The following is a 22953-nucleotide window of genomic DNA, read 5'->3' on the forward strand; positions in this document are numbered from 1 at the left end:
CCCCTCTCTTTTCCCCCCTCTCTCTTTCCCCCCTCTCTCTTTCCCCCCTCTCTCTTTCCCCCCTCTCTCTTTCCCCCCTCTCTCTTTCCCCCCTCTCTCTTTCCCCCCTCTCTCTTTCCCCCCTCTCTCTTTCCCCCCTCTCTCTCTCTTCCCCCCTCTCTCTCTTCCCCCCCCCTCTCTCTCTCTCTTCCCCCCCCTCTCTCTCTCTCTGTCCCCCCTCTCTCTCTCTCTCTGTCCCCCCTCTCTCTCTCTCTCTGTCCCCCCTCTCTCTCTCTCCCCCCTCCCCCCCCTCTCTCTCTCTCTCTCCCTGTCAGCATTTGGGCACCATTTCTAGCAAGCTGAGCTGATCCTGGGACTGTTTGGGTAAATCCTCCTCTGTAAAGCCACCTGCATGTCAGCGCTGTGCATATTACAGGACACATAAGTATTCTACATGTCCGCTGACAGTGTTAGGGTGTGTACACACGGTGAGATTTTTTTCTTCTGATTCTGACTATATAGTCAGAATCGGAAGAAAAGTTAGTGCAGATCGCAAGGTGACAGTCACCTTGCGATCCCGATTCGATGCCGATGCGCGGTCCCGCGCGGTCGGCATCGAAAGAAAAGATAGACTGTGCAGGCAAGTATAGAAGAGAGAGTCAAAATTGACACTTAGCCAAAATCGCACATAGCCAGTATTGCTTGCGATACTGACTATGTGCCGACCCGTCCCCTGTCGCACAGTGAGAATCGGACATAGCCCGAGTCTCACAATGTGTACACACCCTTAGTTAAGAAAGAGTGCATTTAGTTGTTGTTATATAGTACAAGTACCCTGTGATATACATCCAGTCTTTACTGTGCATTGTTATATCTATTGAGTGTATAGCTATACTTAGTGTTGCTTTGTATTGCTAGTCCAGTGCAGTTTTATTGCATGTTATAATTTCTGCATTGTACAATGTACTCTGTGTGTGCATATAGCTGCTGTGTGATATCTACTCCGTGTATCTCACTCCTACTGCTAACCCTATATTCTGTACCCTGAGGGGGCTAAGTGCGTCAGGGTTATTGTTTAATATATGCAGTTCACAGGATATGCTTATTGTGTATTTTTCTGTGTGATTTTTATTCACCATATACCTCTTAAATCCCCTGGTTGTGCTGATACACTGCACAGGGGGTTCTTGTCAGGTATTGTTCTGCTGATATTGTACTGTGTTGCCTTGCATTGAGCTTTCAGATATGTCAGCTACAGAGGGCAATGGTGCTGCGGCTGATCCCACAGTGCGTGGTGGTGACGCTGCAGACACGTTAGAGAAAAACATAGCAGCAGAGGGTTCAGGTTCTGGGGGGGTTCCTTACCCCCCAGTGGGACCGTAGCAACGGGGGTTCAAAATGACCCACCTTGGGCTACTTTCTCCACGTTATTAAGTACGCTGGTAACTAAATTTACGCTACCTATGGGACCTCATGTGCAGGTACAACCGCATATTGTCCCTGTGGTTAATCCGCCATGGGCAGATCACCTGTCCACTCAGTTATAGCAATTGAACCACTCATTGACTAAACAGAAATCTAATCCTTGCCCGCCTAAGACCAAGGGGTCCTCTAAGCGGGCCATTACTTCCTCACAATCCACCCACGTCCCAGACACCTCGTGTGATGAGGATGGCGTCTATACTGACCCCACAGACACTGATCCAGATACTTCTGATGGGGAATCTGTTTCACAGGTGGATGTTCCTGACTTGTTGGAGGCTATCAGGCTAATTCTTCAAATTTCTAATGACCCGGAGCCTGACGCGGCCCCTAAGAAACCGGACAGATTTACACGTCAGAAAGTCGTTGAACAAGTTTTACCTCATTCTGACCATTTAGTTGACATACGTCAGGAATCCTGGGAAAATCCAGGAAAGAAATTCACGCCTCACTAGAAGATGCTGGCTCGCTATCCCCTCGCTGCGGCGCTAAGAATTGGGAAACACCCCCGCCAGTGGATTCGCAGGTGGTGCGGCTGGTGGTATCCTCATCTCTGCCTGTAACTACCGTATCGTCTCTGAAAGAGCCGACGGATAAGCGTGTGGAGGGTTGTTTAAAGACGATTTACACCCTAGCAGGAGCTGCGCATAGGCCCACTATTGCAGCGACATGGGCTGGAGAAGCTATTGAAGCGTGGGCTCAGGAGGTGGAAGTGGAGCTGCCTTCCAACTTTTCTGATAATGCTAGACAATGTCTCTCGTATATTGTCACAGCTTCTCATTACATTAAGTGGGCGGCTTCTGATGCCGGTATTCTGGCGGCCAAGGCTTCTACTACGTCCATTTTGGCTCGCCGAATTCTTTGATTACGATCCTGGTCTGTGGATCTGGATTCTAAGAAAACCCTGGATGTGCTCCCTTTTTAAGGGAGACATTCTTTTTGGAGAAGACATCAACAAGATAGTGGCTGACTTAGCTTCTGCTAAAACAGCGTGTCTACCTAGTACTGCTTCTTTGGTACCGAAGGCTAAGAGTACTTCCTTTTGTCCTTCAGGGAAAGCAAAAGGTCAGGCATACCCGAAACAGGCTCGCACTTTCAAACCCACTAAGCTCAAACCTTAATGGGCCTGGGCTGGCCGTCAGCCTGCTTCCAAAACTGACAAGCCTGCTGCATGACGGGGCGGGCCACCCTCTGGGGGATCCCAGAGTGGGGGGCCGACTTCTAGGGCTTACCCAGGAATGGTTGAAGACCACTTCCGATGCCTTGATACAGGAAGTCGTCATTCGAGGTTACGCCGTATCCTTCAAAAGTCGTCCCCCCTCATCTATTTTGCCTGACAGACGTCCCTTCGGATCAGGTGAAGGCAAAAACTCTTCTTTTGTTGGTACAGTCCCTCCTGGACAGGTGCCTCTGGTTCAGAGAGGCAAGGGGTACTATTCACCGCTGTTCCTAGTCCCGAAACCGAATGGGTCCTCTCGGCCCATTCTCAACATCAAGTCCTTGAACAAATATGTGAGAGTCTCCAAGTTTCGTATGGAAACTCTCCGCTCTATTGTTCTGGCCTTGGAGCCCGGTGATTATATGGTCTCCCTGGACATACAGGATGTTTACCTGCATATTCGTATCGCAATGTCGCATCAGTAGTACCTGAGGTTTGCTGTTGGCAGCCTCCATTACCAATTTCAGGTGTTACCTTTTGGTTTGACCACGGCCCCGCGAGTCTTCACCAAGGTCATGGCGGTAATGACGGCTGTATTCCGCCGTCAAGGGGTCAGGATCCTACCGTATCTGGACAACTTGTTGATCCTGGCGAATTCCCCAGAAATTCTCCTACGCCACATAGATATGACGCTACAGTTTCTACAAGCCCACGGATGGCTCATCAACTGGAAGAAATCTTCCCTGGTCCCCGCTCAGAGCATGGTGCACCTGGGGGCGTTGATGGACACTCACAACCAGCGGTTGTTCTCGTCTCGGGAGAATGTTCTGAAGCTTCAGGACAGGATTCGATGCTTTCTAACTCGTCCGCAAGTGTCGATACATTCGGCGATGCAAGTGCTAGGTCTCATGGTGTCTGCGTTCAACATGGTGGCGTACGCTCAATTCCATTTCTGCCCTCTGCAGAAATTGATACTTACCAAGTGGGATGGCCTGCCTCACCGGATCAGGTCTCATATGATCTCCTTGTCTCCGGAGGTCCGTCTGTCACTAAGCTGGTGGCTGCAGGACCAACGATTGAGCAGGGGTCGTCCCTTCTGGATCTCCAACTGGGTCCTTCTGACGACGGATGCCAGTCTGAGAGGTTGGGGCGTGGTGTTGGAGCAACACTTCCTTCAGGGTCGGTGAACCAAGGAGGAGTCTCTCCTCCCGATAAACATTCTGGAACTGCAGGCGGTGTTCAATGCACTGAACTTGGCCCAGCAGTTGATACAGAACAGACCTGTTCAAGTACAGTCTGACAACGCCACCACGGTGGCGTACCTAAATAGTCAAGGTGGCACTCGAAGCCGCATGGCAATGAGGGAAGCATCAATGATTCTTCAGTGGGCGGAACGCCATCTGCCAGCTATATTGGCAATGTTCATTCAGGGGGTCCTAAACTGGGAAACGGACTTCCTCAGTCGTCAAGATGTACACGCCGGAGAGTGGAGCCTCCATCCAGAAGTATTTCAACTCCTCGTGGACAAATGGGGCCTCCCAGATGTGGACCTGATGGCGTCTCGACTCAATCACAATTTTCCGGTCTTCGGGACAAGGAATCCTCAAGCAGCGTTCGTTTTGATGGCGTGGCTCTTGAGCTTCCATTCTGAGGGCCAAAGGATTTTCTGAGGCGGTCATTCAAACTATGTTGAAGGCCTGGAAACCAGCTTCTGCTCTGGTTTATCATAGGGTCTGGAATTCTTACTTTGCTTGGTGCACCACTAACAATCATAATGCTTACAAATTTAGTACGGCCAAACTTTTGGCCTTTCTACAACAGGGCCTGGGCTTGGGCCTTCGTCTGGCCTCCATCAAGGTTCATATTTCTGCCTTGTCGGTTTGGTTGCAGAGGAAAATTGCGACTCTACCTGATGTTCATACATTCACTCAGGGTGTGTTGCAGATTCAACCTCCTTACATCCCGCCTGTGGCTCTTTGGGACCTGTCGGTGCTTTGGGAGGCGTTACAAGGGTCTATGTTTGAGCCTCTTGAATTTGCAGACCTTAAGTGGCTTTCTCTTAAGGTATTGTTTTTGCTGGCTATTGCCTCTGCTAGACGGGTGTCGGATTTGGGTGCCTTGTCTTGTAGGTCCCCATATCTGATTTTTCACCGTGCACGGGCGGTTCTTAGAACACGTCCCGGGTACCTACCTAAGGTGGTTTCTTCTTTCCACCTTAATCAGGAGATTGTGGTTCCGGCCTTTGCCTCTCCTGAATTGTCTTCCAAAGAGAGGTCTTTGGATGTGGTACGTATCTATGTGAAGAGAACTGCTTCCATTCGGAAGTCTGATTCTCTCTTTGTACTGTTTGGTTTTCACAAATGTGGCTGTCCTGCTCACAAGCGGACCTTGGCCAGATGGATTAGAATGGTGATTGCGCATGCTTATGTACAGGCTGGTCGTCCAGCTCCTGCGACTATCAATGCCGATTCTACTCGGTCTGTTGGACCTTCTTGGGCGGCCCGCCGTGGTGCGACCCTTGAACAATTGTGCAAGGTGGCTACTTGGCCCTCAGTGAACACGTTCATAAGGTTCTATGCCTTCGATACTTCCGCCTCCCAGGATGCTTCCTTTGGACGTTGGGTTCCTGTGCCCGCTACAGTGCATCCCCTCCCATGAGGAACTGCTTTAGGACATCCCCGATGTTATTCCCGGTGGAACCCAGTGTACCCCGCAGCAGAAAACGAGATTTATGGTAAGAACTTACAGTTGTTAAATCTCTTTCTGCGAGGTACACTGGGCTTTACAGGGCACCCACCCTGACGCACTTAGCTTCTTTTGGTTGATATGAATGTGAGAATGTGGTGTATGTGGCTACTAATTATTGTCTTCTCTTTTACCTGCTACTGCATTGGACTGGTTAACTAAAACTGAACTCCTGTACACGGAGGCGGGTTATAGAGGAGGTGGCGCTATGCATTCTGGGAACAGTCAAAGCTTTTAGCCTGGTGGTGGCTCGGATCAAGATCCTACTCTACGCCCCAATGTTATGCCCTGTGGAACCCAGCGTACCTCGCAGATAGATTTAACAACGGTAAAATTAAATTTTTTTGCTTTTTGTAGGTAGAACGTCTGTCTGATATTAAAACAGAAGATATAGAGGGAGAAGAGACGTATCTAACTGTTATAAAGGTAGAAGATACAGACGAAGAAGAGATGTATCTAACTGTTATAAAGGTAGAAGATACAGAGGGAGAAGAAGAAATGTATGTGAGGGGTGATCAGCAGTGTAAGGAGGAGGAGATCCCTACATATATCGGCACAGGTGAGTAATAAACACTTATTACAGAAAAGAGTCACATATTCTCCTTGCTCAGTCACTACAGCAGTCTCTTATCCTACACCCTCCTCTGTCAGTACAGACTAATAAGGAATATTTAATTTCCCAGTGGGGGAGTCAGGAGCCATCAGCCCCTATTATACTCCTGCTCTACCCCTCACATCATGTCACTGTGTGTTACCAGCCCAGAGATCTGACCAGTCTCCTCCCCACACTCTCTGGTGTATCTCATACATCAGGAGCCATCAGCCCCTATTATACTCCTGCCCTCCCCCTCACATCATGACAATGTGTGTTACCAGCCCAGAGATCTGACCAGTCTCCTCCCCACACTCCCTGGTGTATCTCATACATCAGGTGCCATCAGCCCCTATTATACTCCTGCTCTCCCCCTCACATCATGTCACTGTGTGTTACCAGCCCAGAGATCTGACCAGTCTCCTCCCCACACTCTCTGGTGTATCTCATACATCAGGAGCCATCAGCCCCTATTATACTCCTGCTCTCCCCCTCACATCATATCACTGTGTGTTACCAGCCCAGAGATCTGACCAGTCTCCTCCCCACACTCTCTGGTGTATCTCATACATCAGGAACCATCAGCCCCTATTATACTCCTGCTCTCCTCCTTACATCATGTCACTGTGTTTCCAGCCCAGAGATCTGACCAGTCTCCACCCACACTCTCTGGTGTATCTCATACATCAGGAGACATCAGCCGCTATTATACTCCTGCTCCCCCCTCACATCATGTCACTATGTGTTACCAGCCCAGAGATCTGACCAGTCTCCTCTCCACACTCTCTGGTGTATCTCATACATCAGGAGCCATCAGCCCCTATTATACTCCTGCTCTCCCCCTCACATCATGTCACTGTGTGTTACCAGCCCAGAGATCTGACCAGTCTCCTCCCCACACTCTCTGGTGTATCTCATACATCAGGAGCCATCAGCCCTTATTATAGTCCTGCTCTCCCCCTCACATCATGTCACTGTGTGTCGCTAGCAGCACCTCTGCCTATGGTATTACATTGGTGTGGTTCATCAAATCGACAGTGTCTAGGTCGACAATGTTTAGGTCGACCACTATAGGCATCAGAGCCGCTTCCCCGCTGCAGGACCACCGTCCTGAGAGGTTGTTGGTACCGCAGGGCATTGCGCCTTACCAAACGCAATCGCAGCACACCGCACACCCCTAACAATGCCAGGAGGTGAGAAGAGTGGTGAGTACAAACCAGGGGACCCACAAGGGGGTCCCCCGGCTCTTGGTGCGGCGCGATTGCAGGGGCGGCATACAGACGCTCTACAGAGGGATCCGCTATAGCCCCCTGTGTACACTGGCAGCGGTGGTGGAAACAGGCATTCATGTTACGTTTTATACCTGTTAGGAGACATGTTACCAGTATAAATATCTGTAGAGCTCCGACGCCATTACAGGGGGCGGAGCTTCCTCAGAGCGGGACCAGTGGCGTTTTGGCGCTTTCATCTGCTTACAGCTGCAGCAGCAAGGACAGACGGGTCCTCCAGACACTCAGGATACACAGGAAACTGGTACAGGGGTGTAAATATGGGGGAGAGCCGCTATTATACACACTATAGTGTCCTAAAAAGGACAAGACTCCGGTGTTATACCGTGATACAGACAGCCTGCAATCTCACTGGGTCTGACAGGCTTTGGGTGTGCTGTTCCTCTCTCTCTGTGTCTCCTTCTCACATACCAGTCTGGGCAGGCTTGCTATTCTATATACTTGTGTGTGTGTGTGTGTGTGTGTGTGTGTGTGTGTGTGTGTGTGTGTGTGTGTGTCTACTGTAAACATGGTAAAACACCAATTATGCAGTGTATGTCACACCAGATTCTCTCCCTCTGCGGATGGTTCCCTCTCATGTGAACAATGCAGCCAGTCCTCCCAAGTTAGTGAGGAGACCGGGTGGGAGGGTCAGGATAAAAACCATGATGACAGACATGTCATCCCAGCTCACTGCTAATAATCAAAAGACACAACAACTGCAGCAGGCTGTAGCAGACCTAGCTGCAAGGGCAGATAATAAACAGCCCCCCCCCCCCCTTAGCTCAGGGCCACATAAGTGTGGGCTGCCTGATTTACTCTCAGAATCTGAGGACGAGGTACAGGGGGAGGGGGAGGAATGGGATCCTATTACAGAGGACTCCCCTTCTGCACAGGGTATTGAGCCCCTTATACTTGCTATCAGGGATGTGATAAAAGTCCCTTTGGAAGACGCTGCCGTACAGCAGTCATTTCTCTTAGTACAGAAAAATAAATTAGTGTCAGTTTCCCTGATTCTAAGGAACTAGATGACATGTTTAAGTTAACCTGGAAAAATCCTGATAAAAGATACCAGGTGACAAATCGGTTTCTGCACACTTTCCCATTTACTCCAGAAGGCAGGAAACACTGGGAGAGCCCCCGGCAGTAGACGTATCAGTCTCTCGCCTATCAAAGAAAGTGCTATTACCAGTCCCTGGCTCCTCTGCATTAAAGGACCCTGGGGATAGGAAAATAGAGACTTCATTAAAGTCTATTTACACAGCGGCTGGTGTATCACAAAGACCTGTAATAGCGGGTTGCTGGATGACACATGCCATTCATACATGGGCGGCTCAAATTCAAGAAAGCCTTGCTGGAGATACGTCCCTGGTGACTCTCATAAAGCACATTCAGGACACTGCACATGTCCTGTGTGACTCTCTCAAGGAGATAGGCGCTATTAACGCTAGGACTACTGCCATGGCAGTGTCTGCGCGCAGAACTTTGTGGCTGGGTCAGTGGATAGCGGACGCAGATTCCAAGCGCAGAGTGTGGAGTCTCTTCCTTTCTCAGGGGAGTGGCTATTTGGGGTTGAGTTTGGATACATGGATTTCAAAGGTTACTGTGGGTAAATCCACGTTTCTCCCCTCTGGGGCTCCACTGGCTAGGTGTTCCTACCCAGGGAGGTCTATCCAGTCCTTTCCGACTGCCAGGTTCAGATCAAGAGCCGGAGGCACCTCAAACACGGCGAGAGGCACCAGAGACAAGACCAGCTGCCACAGGTTCTCGGTAACAAAGCACCAGTTCAGCTTCCACTAGGGCCTCAGCATGATGGTGCCCCCCCCCCCGCCACCAACCCTGAGGGGATCTCGACTGCGTTGTCACGATCGGTGGAGATTGGGGTTCCGACAATCGAGCTTGGGCTGGGAGGACAGCTGACTGTGTAGGAAGTAGACAAGGAGGTTGAATGTAGTTCTTCCTCATGAGATGGAGGCCTAGTGGGTGTTAGAGTTGGCTGGATGGCATAAAAAGAATGAGAACTCTGTAGAAGGATAACAGTGTTTTTAATGAAGAAACAACTGTACACCGATACTTGAGGAATTGAAAGACACAAAATAATGAACTGAAGTCTATGATTAAACGAGGTGAGGAATGGCGCTGAAGATCACCGGTATTGCGGAACTGAAAGACTGTGGTTTGTGGTTGGTAGACAAGGCTGAAGGAGACTGGGTTTTTGATGAACTGAAAGACTGGCTTGTGACTGGTAGACAAGGCTGATAAACTCTGACTTTGAAGAAATGAAGACTGTGGCTTGGGCTTGGAAAGTGAGGCTGAAGAACTCCGATCTGGAAGAAGTGAAGACTGTGGCTTGAGCTTGCGAGACGCTTGCAGGAACCACTGTTTAGCACTCTAAGCCCCTTAACGACCGGGAGCCCTGTGAGCGCCTCCATGAGTTGCGACGAGTTAAGCGACAGGACTGCAGCAGTGATAGGTCATGGACAGATAATAGCAACCGGAACCGGGGAACCAGGAGCAGCCTGGGAGCATAGAGCTAGAGCACCTTTCACAAGAATGTAACTTGGAGCACTGGCACTCTCTCCCTGAGCCAGCCCCCCTTTATAAGGGAAGACTACACTGGATTGGCTGGATACAGAGTGTGGATTTCATTGGCAGACCACAGGTCTTCAACATGGCCACCCCAGCACTGGGGACATTCTCAGCTGCAGCACTTTAGCTAACCCAGCTCCGGCCTCGACTTCCTGAGACAGAGTCACCGCCAGAGGGCTCTGCTGCAGCTACTACCGGCAGAAACACCCGGCCCCCAACCTCCGGAAGCCGCACACGCACCCAAGGACCCACTGAAAGCAGCTCCCCGCCACGGCAACTAAAGTAGGCCCAGTCCCAAGTCATTGCTCCAGTGCCACTACAACAACAGGGAAAGGGTTACTACTCCATCCTGTTTGTGGTACCAAAACCGGACGGTTCGGTAAAACCCATTTTGTATCTAAAATCCTTAACTAAAGGTTTTCAAGTTCAAGATGGAATCCTTGTGAGCAGTGATTGCGGGTCTGGAAGAACAGGAGTTCATGGTTTTGTTGGATATAAAGGATGCTTATCTCCATATGTCGATTTGGCCGCCTCACCAGGCTTACCTGCGGTTTGCCCTGCTTGAATGATCACTACCAGTTCCAGGCGCTACCTTTCGGCCTGGCCACAGCTTCAAGGGTCTTCACAAATGTGATGGCGGAGATGATGATCCAGCTCCGAGTCCAGGGGATCAATATTGTCCCTTACCTAGATGAGCTCTTGATAAAAGTGAGATCCAGGGAGCTTCTATTGCTCAATATAGACCGCACTATTCAGCTTCTGTCACACCATGGGTGGATCCTCAATTTACAGAAGTCCCTACTTCTGAGAAACATTCCCAGGAACAGGAGCCTACTCAGTGGCTCCTGTTCCTGGGAATGTTTCTGGATACAGTGGCTCAGAAAGTGTTCCTCCCAGAGGACAAGGCAAGGACACACCAGGATGTGGTCCGAGCAGTTCTACGACCGAATCGGATCTCCATCCATCTTTGCATAAGATTGTTGGGAAAGATGGTAGCCTCATACGAGGCGATCAAGTACTGAAGGTTCCATGCCAGAACATTTCAATTGGATCTCCTGAGCTAGTGGTCCGATTCACATCTTCAGATGCACCAGATCATACACTACCATTAAAAAGTTTGGGGTCACTTAGACATTTATTTATTTTTAAGGAAAAGCACTGTTTTTTTCAATGAAGATAACATTAAATTAATCAGAAATACACTCTATACATTGTTGATGTGGTAAATGACTGTACTAGCTGCAAACGTCTGGTTTTTAATGGAATATCTACAGAAGTGTATAGAGGTCCATTTCCAGCAACCATCACTCCAGTGTTCTAATGGTACATTGTGTTTGCTAATCGTGGTAGAAGACTAATGGATGATTAGAAAACCCTTGTGCAGTTATGTTAGCACAGCTGAAAACAGGTTTGCTCGTTAGAGAAGCTATAAAACTGGGCTGTCTTTGAGTTAGTTGAGTGTCTGGAGCATCACATTTGTGGGTCCGATTATACTCTCAAAGTGGCAAGAAAAAGAGAACTTTCATGTGAAACTCGACAGTCTATTCTTGTTCTTAGAAATGAAGGCTATTCCATGCGAGAACTTGCTGAGAAACTGAACATTTCCTACAACGGTGTGTACTACTCCCTTCAGAGAACAGCACAAACAGGCTCTAACCAGAGTAGAAAGAGAAGTGGGAGGCCCCGGTGCACAACTGAGCAAGAAGACAAGTACATTAAAGTCTCTAGTTTGAGAAATAGACGGCTCACAGGTCCTAACTGGCAGCTTCATTAAGTGGTTCCCGCAAAATGCCAGTGTCAACGTTTACAGTGAAGAGGTGACTCCGGGATGCTGGCCTTCTAGACAGAGTGGCAAAGAAACTGCCAATAAAAGGAAAAGATTAATATGGGCAAAAGAACACAGACATTGGACAGCGGATGATTGGAGACAAGTGTTATGGACAGATGAATCGAAGTTTGAGGTGTTTGGATCACACAGAAGAACATTTGTGAGACTCCGTGAAAAGATGCTGGAAGAGTGCCTGACGCCATCTGTCAAGCATGGTAGAGGTAATGTGATGGTCTGGAGCTGCTTTGGTGCTGGTAAAGTGGGAGATTTGTACAAGGTAAAAGGGATTTTGAATAAGGAAGGCTATCATTCCATTGTGGCTGCTTGACAGTGATAAAGCTGATTATTTACCTTATAAGATTCACTATATGAGGGTAAGAGACACAGTACGCAATTGGCGTATGGGGGTACCGTAAGGGTACGCACTTAGCGTAGCAGACGCTTAGCCGTGATCGAGACGCACGAGCGGCACGCTCGCTCACAGCTTTTTGCTTGGTATCGAACACGCTATAGGCAGCCGACTACCGTACTACTACGCTACTAGCGTAGCGGACGCTGTGACCGCGAGGGGAACACGAGCGGCGCAGACGCTCAAAGGATGACACTCAGTAAACCTTGTATGTAACACACTTGAAAGATTGAGTTTATACTGTAAACCTTGAATTGAAATACTGTAGCGATATAACGCTGCTTAACCTTGTTAATGCTAAAGCTGCTTGAGCGATCAAGACGCAACTATTACCCACAGTAATGTAATGAACACACGATACCGTGTTAAGGTTCCAACACCTTTACTAACAAGCTTTTAGTTATATCGAAAAGGGGAAACAGTTGACAAGTCATGCACTACAAGCTAACATATAATTCTAACAGAATATCTAAACAGAAATACACAATAGCGTCACAATCTTATACGTTAACATAGAGAGAGAGAGAGTATGGCCAATACAAACAGGGAACAAGTTGGTTACAGAGAATTACTTACACACATTGGGAAATGATCGCTGCGCGGCTCCTGGTACCAGCTCCAAGTTAGTCAAGATGAAAACCGTTTGTGGAGAGTGAGAGAGCTGCCCAGGCTGGCTGATATTATATACACTGCATACAGTACACTACAAAGGGACCTATAATCTCATTGTTAATTGGACACAGGAATGTCTCCTCGCATCATAACAAAAGGTCATAGGTGGATTTGAACAGGTGGGCTGTGACTATATCAAACAGCTCAGGTGGGAGGGAATCTCCGGATTCCCGCCGCATGGATAATGAACTGCAAATATAGGATATGTCCAGAAAATACTAATGGCCATAACTATACGCAGGAGCGATTAATCTATACCTAACCAACACCGGATTGTTGCTATTAAAATACTCTTCGGTTAGGTACCAGACACCACTGTTCAACCTTAGACAGACCCTTTGTATCACGAAAAGAGGGATCCCCATGTCCATGAACAAGTCACTTTAAACAAACTTACATTTATCACTAAGGGGAACATTACCTATAAAACCTGCTATATGGATTTATTAAGCAGCGATTGAGTCGCTCGCTAGACGCACACAAACTCTACCGTAAATGCACATACCATGCGCTCGAGCGCACGCCCGTAGAGGCGCCGTCACGTAATTGCGAGTATGTGCACGCACGTCAGAGAAAGTGCATGTGCAGCGGGCAAGCGCATGAGGTGAATATATGGCAACGTGTAGCGTGATATTTTTCTGACTTTGACAACAGGATGATCCCAGAAGTAGCGGGTGTACCACAGGTAGCAGCAGTGCCTGCACAATAGATTCATGTTATATTCTCATAGATCCTTAGCTTGGTTTAGATGTGAATGGCGCTGGGAATATCAGGGAAACTTACTGTAGTGGATGCCTGAAACAACCACTGAGGTCGGGCTACAAGCCCATGACACTCCCAGAAGACACACAAGGCATGCAAGGAAAGCCACCACCCAAGTTCAGCCACCCGCTCCTAGGCTACTTACCCTACCCCACAGCACTTACGCTGTCACCGGCGCTCACCTCCCGCCCGCAGCACAGCGTAGAGCAGCCGTAGAGCCGTCTTCACTCTCTGCCCGGCCCCTTGTGAATCTGCGGCTGCATGTGACCAGGAGGGGGAGGCACCACCAGAGGACTGGTAGTGGTAATGCTCCACCTCCTCTTTACAGGCAGGAAGCGCAGTCAATTGAGAGCCAGGAATTGGCTGCAGCGGAGCGCGTCTTCAGGGACCCACACGTTTTTGAAAAGTGAGTCCCCGTCCTCTGATCTGGGAAAAATATGCGCTATAGTGCGTATTTGCGTACACTGTGTATATGTATGTGTGTGTGTGTGTATGTGTGTGTGTATATATATATATATATAGATATATAGATATATAGATATATATAGATATATATATGTGTGTGTGTATGTATTGATAAACCCTAATGATTTATCCTATTTTAAACCCTCTAAAAGGTTAACACAGTACGCAATTGGCGTATGGAATACCGTAAGAGTACGCACGTAGCGTAACAGACGTTTAGCCGTGGTCGAGACGCACGAGCGGCACGTTCGCTCACGGCTTAAAGCGTACAGGCAAGCACACTATAGGCTGCCGACTAACGTAATGATACGCTATCAGCGTAGCGGACGCTCGAGACCACGAGGAGATCACAAGCGATGCTGACGCTCACAGAGTTAAACCTTTATAATTATACCATAAATAATGTACTTATACTGTAAACCCTTGTGCAGTGATAAGGTGTAAATGCAACACAGTGTAACCTTGTTAGTTTAAAAGCTGTATGAGCGTCTGTGACGCTCTGAGAACCCCTCAGCAATATAATAAACACTCTAATACCGGTCTAAGGTTCTAACGCCTTTAAGGAAGAGAATGAACGTTCACTTTGTAAAAGAATAATACAATACAAGTTATACACTACCAAAATAACATAGAATACCTAACCGAATCACTACACATAAAATACAATAAAGATACAATTACTTTTAAGGGGGAAGGAGAGAGAGAGAGAGAGAGAAAGAAAGTGAGAGAGAATGGCTTATAATAACAATAAAGACAATATGATTGCAGAGAAACTTACGCACAAGGGGAACAATCGCATGCGCCTTTCTGGATATCCAGCTCCCGATTATCAGTGATGAGAACCGTTGAAGAGAATAGAGAGCTGGCCCAGATCGGCTTGTCCTTTTATACACTACACACAATACAGTACAATGGTCCCTATATTCTTATTGTTCATTGGACACAGGAATTCGTCTCTGCATTATAACAAAAGGTCATAGGTTGGTTCATACAGGTGGGCTGTGACTATTCCTAACTGCTCAGGTGGGTGGGAAACTGGGTTTCCCGCCGCATGGGTAATAAAGTGCAAATACAGTAAATGTTCATAAACTTCTTATGTCCATAACTATTCGCACGAGCGATTAATCTGCTTCAAACCAACACCGGAATATTGCTAATTAAATACTCTTCCGATGGATACTAAACACCACTGTATAACCCCTGTCTGACCCTTCGTATCAAACAAAGAGGGATCTCTTTGTCTATGAACATGCTACATTAACTAAACTTTCAGATTCTATCAAAGGGACCATAATCTACAAAATACATTATATGGTTAAAATATGTTATGATTGAGTCGCCCGCTAGACGTACACAAACTCTACCGTAAATGCGCATACCGTGCGCCCGCGGGTGCACGCAACAGCGAGTATACGCACGCACGGGAGGGCTCATGCACGTGCAGCGGGGACACGCATGAGGTGCAAATATGGCAATGTGCATCATGATATTTTTCTGACTTTGACAGTATATAGATATATGAAGATAGATATAGTATGGTGAGGCACTGCAGTGTTATATTTAAGCAACAATGTGTATTTGAATTGTGTTTAAAGTGAAATGCACTTACTTGGTTGTGTGTCCCAGGAGGGGGGAATCCATTGCTGTGCAGGCTGGATTCCCCTAGTACTTTTCCCCCAAAATGGAATGCCTTCCTCTCTAGCCTCCCACATGGAAGTTTCATGGGGAGAGAGAGGAACAGCTCAGCTTTAAAACAAAACGAGTGGTTTTCTGGAGCTCCATAGGGATCACCCTCGGTGGGCAGGAAACCCTGACCGGGGATCTAGGCTGCCCATCTCTGGAGCCCAAGTTTAGGCTGCAGATGGTGAGCTGGGTACCCAGGCAGATTCCTGGAAGTAGTTTAGATGGAAAAACTTCCACCAGCCTAGACTGAACGTCACCAGGGCGGATAACAACCCTCCAGGATGGGACGGTCAAAGGAGATTGACTACTTCCCACCGTCCGTAGAGGACAATGTTAGCTGTGCATGTGACCAAGGCATGCACATCACATGGGTAAACAATGATTGGTTGAGAACAGCACGGTGGACTTACCCCCTGTGATATGTGTATTGGAGTAAGATAAAAAGAGGAGGCCTGTGAGCCTCCAGAGGTATTATACCATTTTCACTCTGCTGTAAACATCGTGCTGTATTGATGTTGCCCCTAGCAATACGCAAGAGTCTTTTTTTTTTTTTTTTTTTTTTTTTTTAAAGACTGGGTGAATAAACATCTGCCTCAAGATGACCGCTTCATCTTGTGACCTGCAGAGCCATGCCAAACATAGTTCCATTTTCCGACTGTCTAGGGTGCACTCAGTGTCTCCAAGCTCCGCCTCCCACCAGCTACCGTGCAGAGGCCTAGTCCAGCGACTAGTGGTTAGACAGCGTGTCGATGCAGACAGAGCAGTACCATGGTTCCAGACTCCATGGCAACAAGGAGTCTGGTGGTGGCAGTGCAGTACCCGCCCACTGCGCAGTGGGTGGAGTCAGTAGTAGGCGGTTACTGACATTAAGTGGGAATCCCCTAATTGGCTAGATCCCGTGTGACCTAAACATCCATTCTGTGACTGGGGCGGGACGCAAGGCAGGCGAGGGCTTTCGTACAGAACCGTCCGGTCACAGAAATTGCTGGCATAGCGGTGGGATAATCCTAGGTGGCTTTTTGGTCACCTGATTAGAGAAGCCGGGTTACCCAGGAGAGGAGTAACTGCAGCGCAGGAGAACGCACAAGATGGTGGATTTCAGTGGAATGTCCAAGGACGATCTGGAGATCGTGTATCAGGAGAAGGGTGTGGATATCCCTTTCAATGTGTCCAGAAGAATCATGAGGGCAGCACTCGTGAGCTTGGAGGAGCCCCGCCGGGCGGAGGTAGAGAGTGCTAAGGGCGTTGGCATTGAAGAGGATGGCCTACCAGTGGACGTTCGTACAGAACTAGTGAGACCCACAAGCGCCACCCTCTCTACTAGCAGCAGCCATCTTTCATACCAAGCAGGGCCGGAGGTCCAACGTCCCGGGGGTGGCGACACGGATACCTTAGCAGATCGGCGTTGGAATTCGGAGAAAGGGCAACGGAGCAAGAGTGCTTGATCATCACCTCACTTTCCAATATCACTGTCGGGCTCCGGTGACTGTGCGTTCTGTCCCCAGCAGTAGCGGAAGAGCAAGTACTTCCATCTTAGGAAAAAGCGCCTCCAAGTCAGGTATCCGGAGCGTGCAGGAAAGACTGGGTGCACTTAGACCCAGAAAACAGCCCGTGGCTTCAGCTGCGTCACTAGGCTGCAGCAGTGAGCGGTGACCGGATTGAGCGGCTTTAAGGCAGGAGAAGTGGGGTATTTAATAGATTGGGTCTTGGTCCCAGTGGTGGCTGAGAGCTATCAGGTAGTGTAGATAAGAAGCCACGTAGTAATGAAGGCTCCAGAAATCACATCTGGATGGACCACGCTCCTCTTATTTATTATTTTATATAATAACAGGGGTGACAGGTGTGGTACATCTCTGCAAAGGCAGATCCAATCTCTTTCTCATCAGACTCTGCTGTCTTCCCTGCACTCTCACTCAGATGTTGAGAAGCAGAAGTATGGCAGTAGCCATATAGATCCTGATATGTAATTCTCTATATCATACTGACCGTACACACATCTTCCTTATTCCTATTGAGAGAATAGAGGTAAGACACTGATGATTGAGGGGGGTTGTAAAAGTAGATTATAACCTAGCAGATGATGATGATGATTACAGGGTATCATATGGTGTATTGCATGTAAAGTACCTTGTTACACACCTACTCTGCTGTAGCAATATACCTTATATAAGGGTGAGTAACACATGTACAGGCTTACCAGCGTATGAGCACACACATAAAGGAATGCTACCTTACCAATGCTTCCAGGAGTAACGTTAGGAGACATTTCTCTGATCCATCAGCTCATATGACTGATGTTATTGTTCATCTAGAATCTCCAATTCATACGATATGTTCCCCATCCATTGTTTTACATTGGTGCTGACATAGGACTTGGCGAGTGACTACATCTCCATTTATACTTCATGGTTAGTTACCAGTACAAGAGAGAGATATATCTAAGTCTTATTATAATATTACATTTGTTATTGTGAGTGTTCTCAGGAGGGTGGACACAATGAAACAATATTATAAAGCCTTCATTAAAAGTTATGTTTTATTATACACACATACATTTACAATTAAGTGTCCCAGAGAGACGTCTTCTCCTATTGTTTACAAGATTAATATTGTTACAGAAATTGACACATTTCCATAATGTATTTTATTTCCAACAGATGGACACACAAGCAGGAATATCTCAGAAGGACATCTAATGTTATCCCCGGATTGTGACATAAAAGATAATGACAGTATACAGGATTCTCCAGGAGATAACCCCATTACCCCAATTATACATCCAGCTCTATTAGCTGATCCCTCTGATCCTGGGAAATGTTCTCCTGATCACTCTGATATTGGTGCATCTGTTACAGCTCTGACAGTAGATACAGTGTTTCCCTGTTCTGTAGATGCCAAATGTTTTACACAGAACACAAAGCTTATTACCCATCAGCCAGCTAAGGCAGGTGAGAGGCGATTCCCATGTTCTGAGTGTGGGAAATGTTTTACATACAAATCATATCTTGTTAAACATGAGTTAAGTCACACAGGTGAGAGGCCATTTCAATGTTCTGAGTGTGGGAGATGTTTTACAATCAAATCATGTCTTGTAAAACATAAGAGAATACATACTGGTGAGAAACCATATTCCTGTTCTGACTGTGGGAAATGTTTTACATACAAAACAACTCTTGATGCACATAAGAGAAGTCACACAGGTACATCACAATTTGCATGTTCTGAGTGTGGGAAATATTTTGCACAGAAATCACAACTTGCTAGACATCAGAGAAGTCACACAGGTGAGAGGCCATTTCCATGTTCTGACTGTGGAAAATGTTTTACACGGAAATCTCACCTTGTTACACATCAGCTAAGTCACACAGGTGAGAAGCCATTTCCATGTCCTGAGTGTTGGAAATGGTTTGCACAGAAATCAGATGTTGTTAAACATCAGAGAAATCACACAGGTGAGAAGCCATTTCCATGTTCTGAGTGTGGGAAATGTTTTGCACTCAAATCAGATCTTGTTAGTCATAACAGAAGTCACACAGTGGAGAATCCAATTTCTTGCTCTGAGTGTGGGAAATGTTTTACACGGAAATCACATCTTGTTGGACATCAGAGAAATCACACAGGTGAGAAGCCATTTCCATGTTCTGAGTGTGGGAAATGTTTTGCACTCAAATCATCTCTTGTTAGACATCAGAGAAGTCACACAGGTGAGAAGCCATTTTCTTGCACCGAGTGTGGGAAATGTTTTACACAGAAATCACATCTTGTTACACACCAGAGAAGACACATAGGTGAGAAGCCATTTTAATCTTCTGGAGTATACTTATCATTGCCATCGTTGTTCTTCAAGGTTCTTATCCTATCTCCTATGCTTTTTGCAATATACATGCTACCGCAGGGTGAAATAATCAGATGTGATGCCCTCATCTACCACTGCTATACAGATGACCTGTCTTTTACTCCGGGTACTGAGAACCCAGTTCCAATCCTAAATGGCTGGCTAGCTGAGCTCCAGGTGTGGGTGCTGCCAGTTGGCTGTGACTCAGTCCTGGCGAAACCGGTCCTTATGATAGAAGCTAGAGTTACAAAATGCTGATCATGTGCGGAATCTTGGTGTCATGGATGGTGGAGTGACACTTACACCTCAGGTACAGCCACAATCATATCCTCATCTGAGGAACATAGCCAGACTCCAGCACTTATTTCCCTCAGAAGATCTACCTACAGTCATACATGTACTTGTATCATCACACACAGACTACTGCAATGTCCTCTACCTGGGTCTCCCAGCAGAAGAATTGCACCGCTTGTAGCTTGTACAGAATGCAGCAGCCAGGCTGTTACCTAACCAGCCCGTTCCTGCCACATAACACTCATTCTCTGCTCCCGCCTCCGGCTGCCTGTAAGATGGTGACTCTGGGCCTAATTCAGGTTGGATCGCAGTGTGTGATCCAAACGGAATTCAGAAAAAGTTGTGGATGCATGCGCAGCGCCAATACTGTGCATTTGCCTGCATTTTCTGCAGAAAATGCGATTGCCTGTCAGGCAGAGGCAGTCATGTGGGGTGAGCGGGCAATGCTCCATTTCCAGGGAGGATGCGGTGCGGGGGCAGTGTGAATGGAGGGCAGAGGCAGACAAACGTGCATCATCACGGTGGCTTTGTGACATCACGTGCAGCCGCAGTGATTGAGAAGAATGCGGTGGTCCTGTGGGTGCAGCTTAGCTGCGGCAGCAGGAGGCTTCACTAAATTCTACGATGAAGCAGAAATTATGAGGCAATCGCATTTTCTGCTTCATCAGGGGGGAGGCGGTGGTCAGCATGCTGGGTGGCCTTGCCCTGTGATGGGCGGCCCCCAGCACGCTAGGAAAAGGATTGCAAATTCTGCTAATTAGCAGCATCTGCAATCCTTACTGAATTAGGCCCTCTATTAAATAATCTCATGGACTCTCCCAGCCTTGCATGACCATGGTACCAGAAGCAGCTTCTGCCTCCGTACTGCCTGGGTTTCTTCCATCTGTTGATGAAGGACTGTTAGCAGTACCATAGATTCCCCAGCAGTGCTTAGATGTCAGGGGAGACAGGGTGGGTGGCAGTAGTGCAGTAGCGGGGGCTGCTGGAGGCAGTGTCTAAGTGGGTAATATTGTCCTCAAGCAGCGCTGAGGAGGGAGACAGGGCGGTGGCAGTAGTGGGAGCAGATAGGTGGCAGTGGTGGGGGAGACACGGGGTGGATGGCAGTAGTGGGGGGAGACAGGGTGGTGGCAGTAGTGGGGGGGAGACAGGATGGGAGGCAGTAGTAGAGGGAGACGGGGCAGGTGGCAGTAGTGGGGGGAGACGGGCGGGTAGCAGTAGTGGGGGGAGGCGGGTGGGTGGCAGTTGGGGGAGACGGGGCGGTGGCAGTAGTGGGGGGAGATAAGGCGGTGGCAGTAGTGGTGGAGAAGGTGGTGGCAGTAGTGGGTGGAGACAGGGTGGTGGCAGTAGTGGGGGAAAACGGTGGAAGGAGATGGGGCAGTGGTAGTAATGGGGGGGAGACAGGGCGGATGCAGTAGTGGGAGAGACAGGGCAGTGGCAGTAGTGGGGGGAGACAGGGCGGGTGCCAGTAGGGGGGGGAGACAGGGCGGGTGGCAGTAGTGGAGGGAGACAGGGCGGGGGCAGTAGTGGGGGGGGACAGGGTGGTGGCAATAGTGGGGGAGATGGCGGTGACAGTAGTGGGGGGAGACAGGGCGGGTGGTCACAGTGCAGTACCAGGGGCTGCTGGAGGCAGTAAAGAGGTGTATGGGTCCCTCACAGAACCAGTTGATAATTAGACTTAATGATGATTATGCTTCCTTATTTCTAATTAATCCCTTGTATGTGTTACTGTTATTTGCTGTGTCAGCCTTTATGTGTGTTCTGTGTAATAATCCTGAAAGTAGTGCTGCTACCGATCTCATATCATTTGTAGTAACTTGGAAAAGATGAGATATGAGGTGCACTCTGGAAGCTTATAGGGGGTTAATCAGAGATGAACACAGATGTGACATCACGCAGCCCCCCCAGAAAATGGTCCCGTCCTGCCCGCGTTCACCCCTCAGGGATGCGACCACAATGTGTGTGTCTGTGTGGCCGCTGTGCATGTGCATTTTGCCACCACCGGGTAAACTGCTGCGGGCCGCTATTGCGGCTGGGTCTGAATGACCCCCATAGGCTGTTGTGCAGAGTAAAGTATTTTTTAAGTGAAAAATATAGATAAAATATGTGTATTAAAGATATGAAATAAAGTTGTTAAAAAGCAAAAGATTTCTGGTGCAATTTTGGCTATGTCTGATTTTGACAGCGCATTTGAATAGTGGGATGATATTACGGGGGGTCTCTGTGTATTCTACTTACATTTGGGAGGTCCGGTTGTTTTGGGGGAATTAGCAGCAAATATGAAATGATACATTGGCTCCATAACGTCTCGCTGACCTTCTGATTTTTACAAAAATATGTTACTCAAAATGACATTTGCATTAACAACCATTAATTGAACAAGAAAAACACAACGCAATTTTAAAAAAACCAAAACTTTCTATATAAAAAATAGAAGAAGATCACCAATTCTGGTCTTCATTCATTGACTCTATCAGGAGAACAAGAGCCTTTTTAGCAAGGACTATGACAACAGTAACCATTAGAGGAACCAGGCGTATCCCACAGAATATCAGCGCTGCCACCATACATTGGGGGGAGAAGATAAAGTGCAGATTTCTGAACAGTGCTCTTAGAAGGAACACAAGAAGTGCATAGATCACAATGATCAGAAGTCCGGGACAATGAGGTCAAGAATCCAACGCTGTGGTACTAATGACCTCAATACAGGTCACTTGGAGCAAGAGACTAGGGTAAGGGCAACAACAATTTTTCAAACAACTAAAAAATACAGTTAGAAAACAAAAAAGAATTATAAATTTTAAAATTGAGGATGGTCCAGTACAGAGGACTGTGTACTCAGCATGTCTAAGTACATACCACTGGATGACGCGCTGGAATGGGAGGAGGGGGTGGGCTGTATGGGTCCCAGTGGAAAACAGCTCATCTGTTGAGGGCTTCCCGGCACATAAGGAGACAGCGCCTGGCAGGTGGTGTTATCTCACACGCCTCATCAAGAGATTATTCATTTACGTGTGAGGTAGCATCAAGAACCAGACGCTTGAAGATCTTTTGATCCTCCATCAGTCGCATCTCTGCTGCGATGTAATTGCCAAATGTTTGCTTCAAGTCTGGGGGCCTATTAAGAACCTCCTCGGTGTGAGTAAAAAACTGTTGTGAGCTGGGCGGGGCAGAAGTGGGTTTCTGGATGACCT

The 22953-nt window shown here is 47.9% G+C and overlaps 1 protein-coding gene across 1 annotated transcript in view; it reads left to right on the plus strand.

Moving 5' to 3' along the window:
- LOC134983569 (zinc finger protein ZFP2-like) overlaps positions 1-20850 on the plus strand; it is a 378911-nt gene extending 358061 nt beyond the window's left edge. Inside the window, exon 3 of the mRNA XM_063949225.1 lies at positions 18291-20850. Within this exon, the coding sequence (XP_063805295.1) occupies positions 18291-19438 (1148 nt within the window). The 3' untranslated portion in view covers positions 19439-20850. The remainder of the gene's footprint in view (positions 1-18290) is intronic.
- Positions 20851-22953: the final 2103 nt, after the last annotated feature.

The sequence above is a fragment of the Pseudophryne corroboree genome (genome assembly GCF_028390025.1).
Source record: "Pseudophryne corroboree isolate aPseCor3 chromosome 3 unlocalized genomic scaffold, aPseCor3.hap2 SUPER_3_unloc_19, whole genome shotgun sequence".
Lineage (NCBI taxonomy): Eukaryota > Metazoa > Chordata > Amphibia > Anura > Myobatrachidae > Pseudophryne > Pseudophryne corroboree.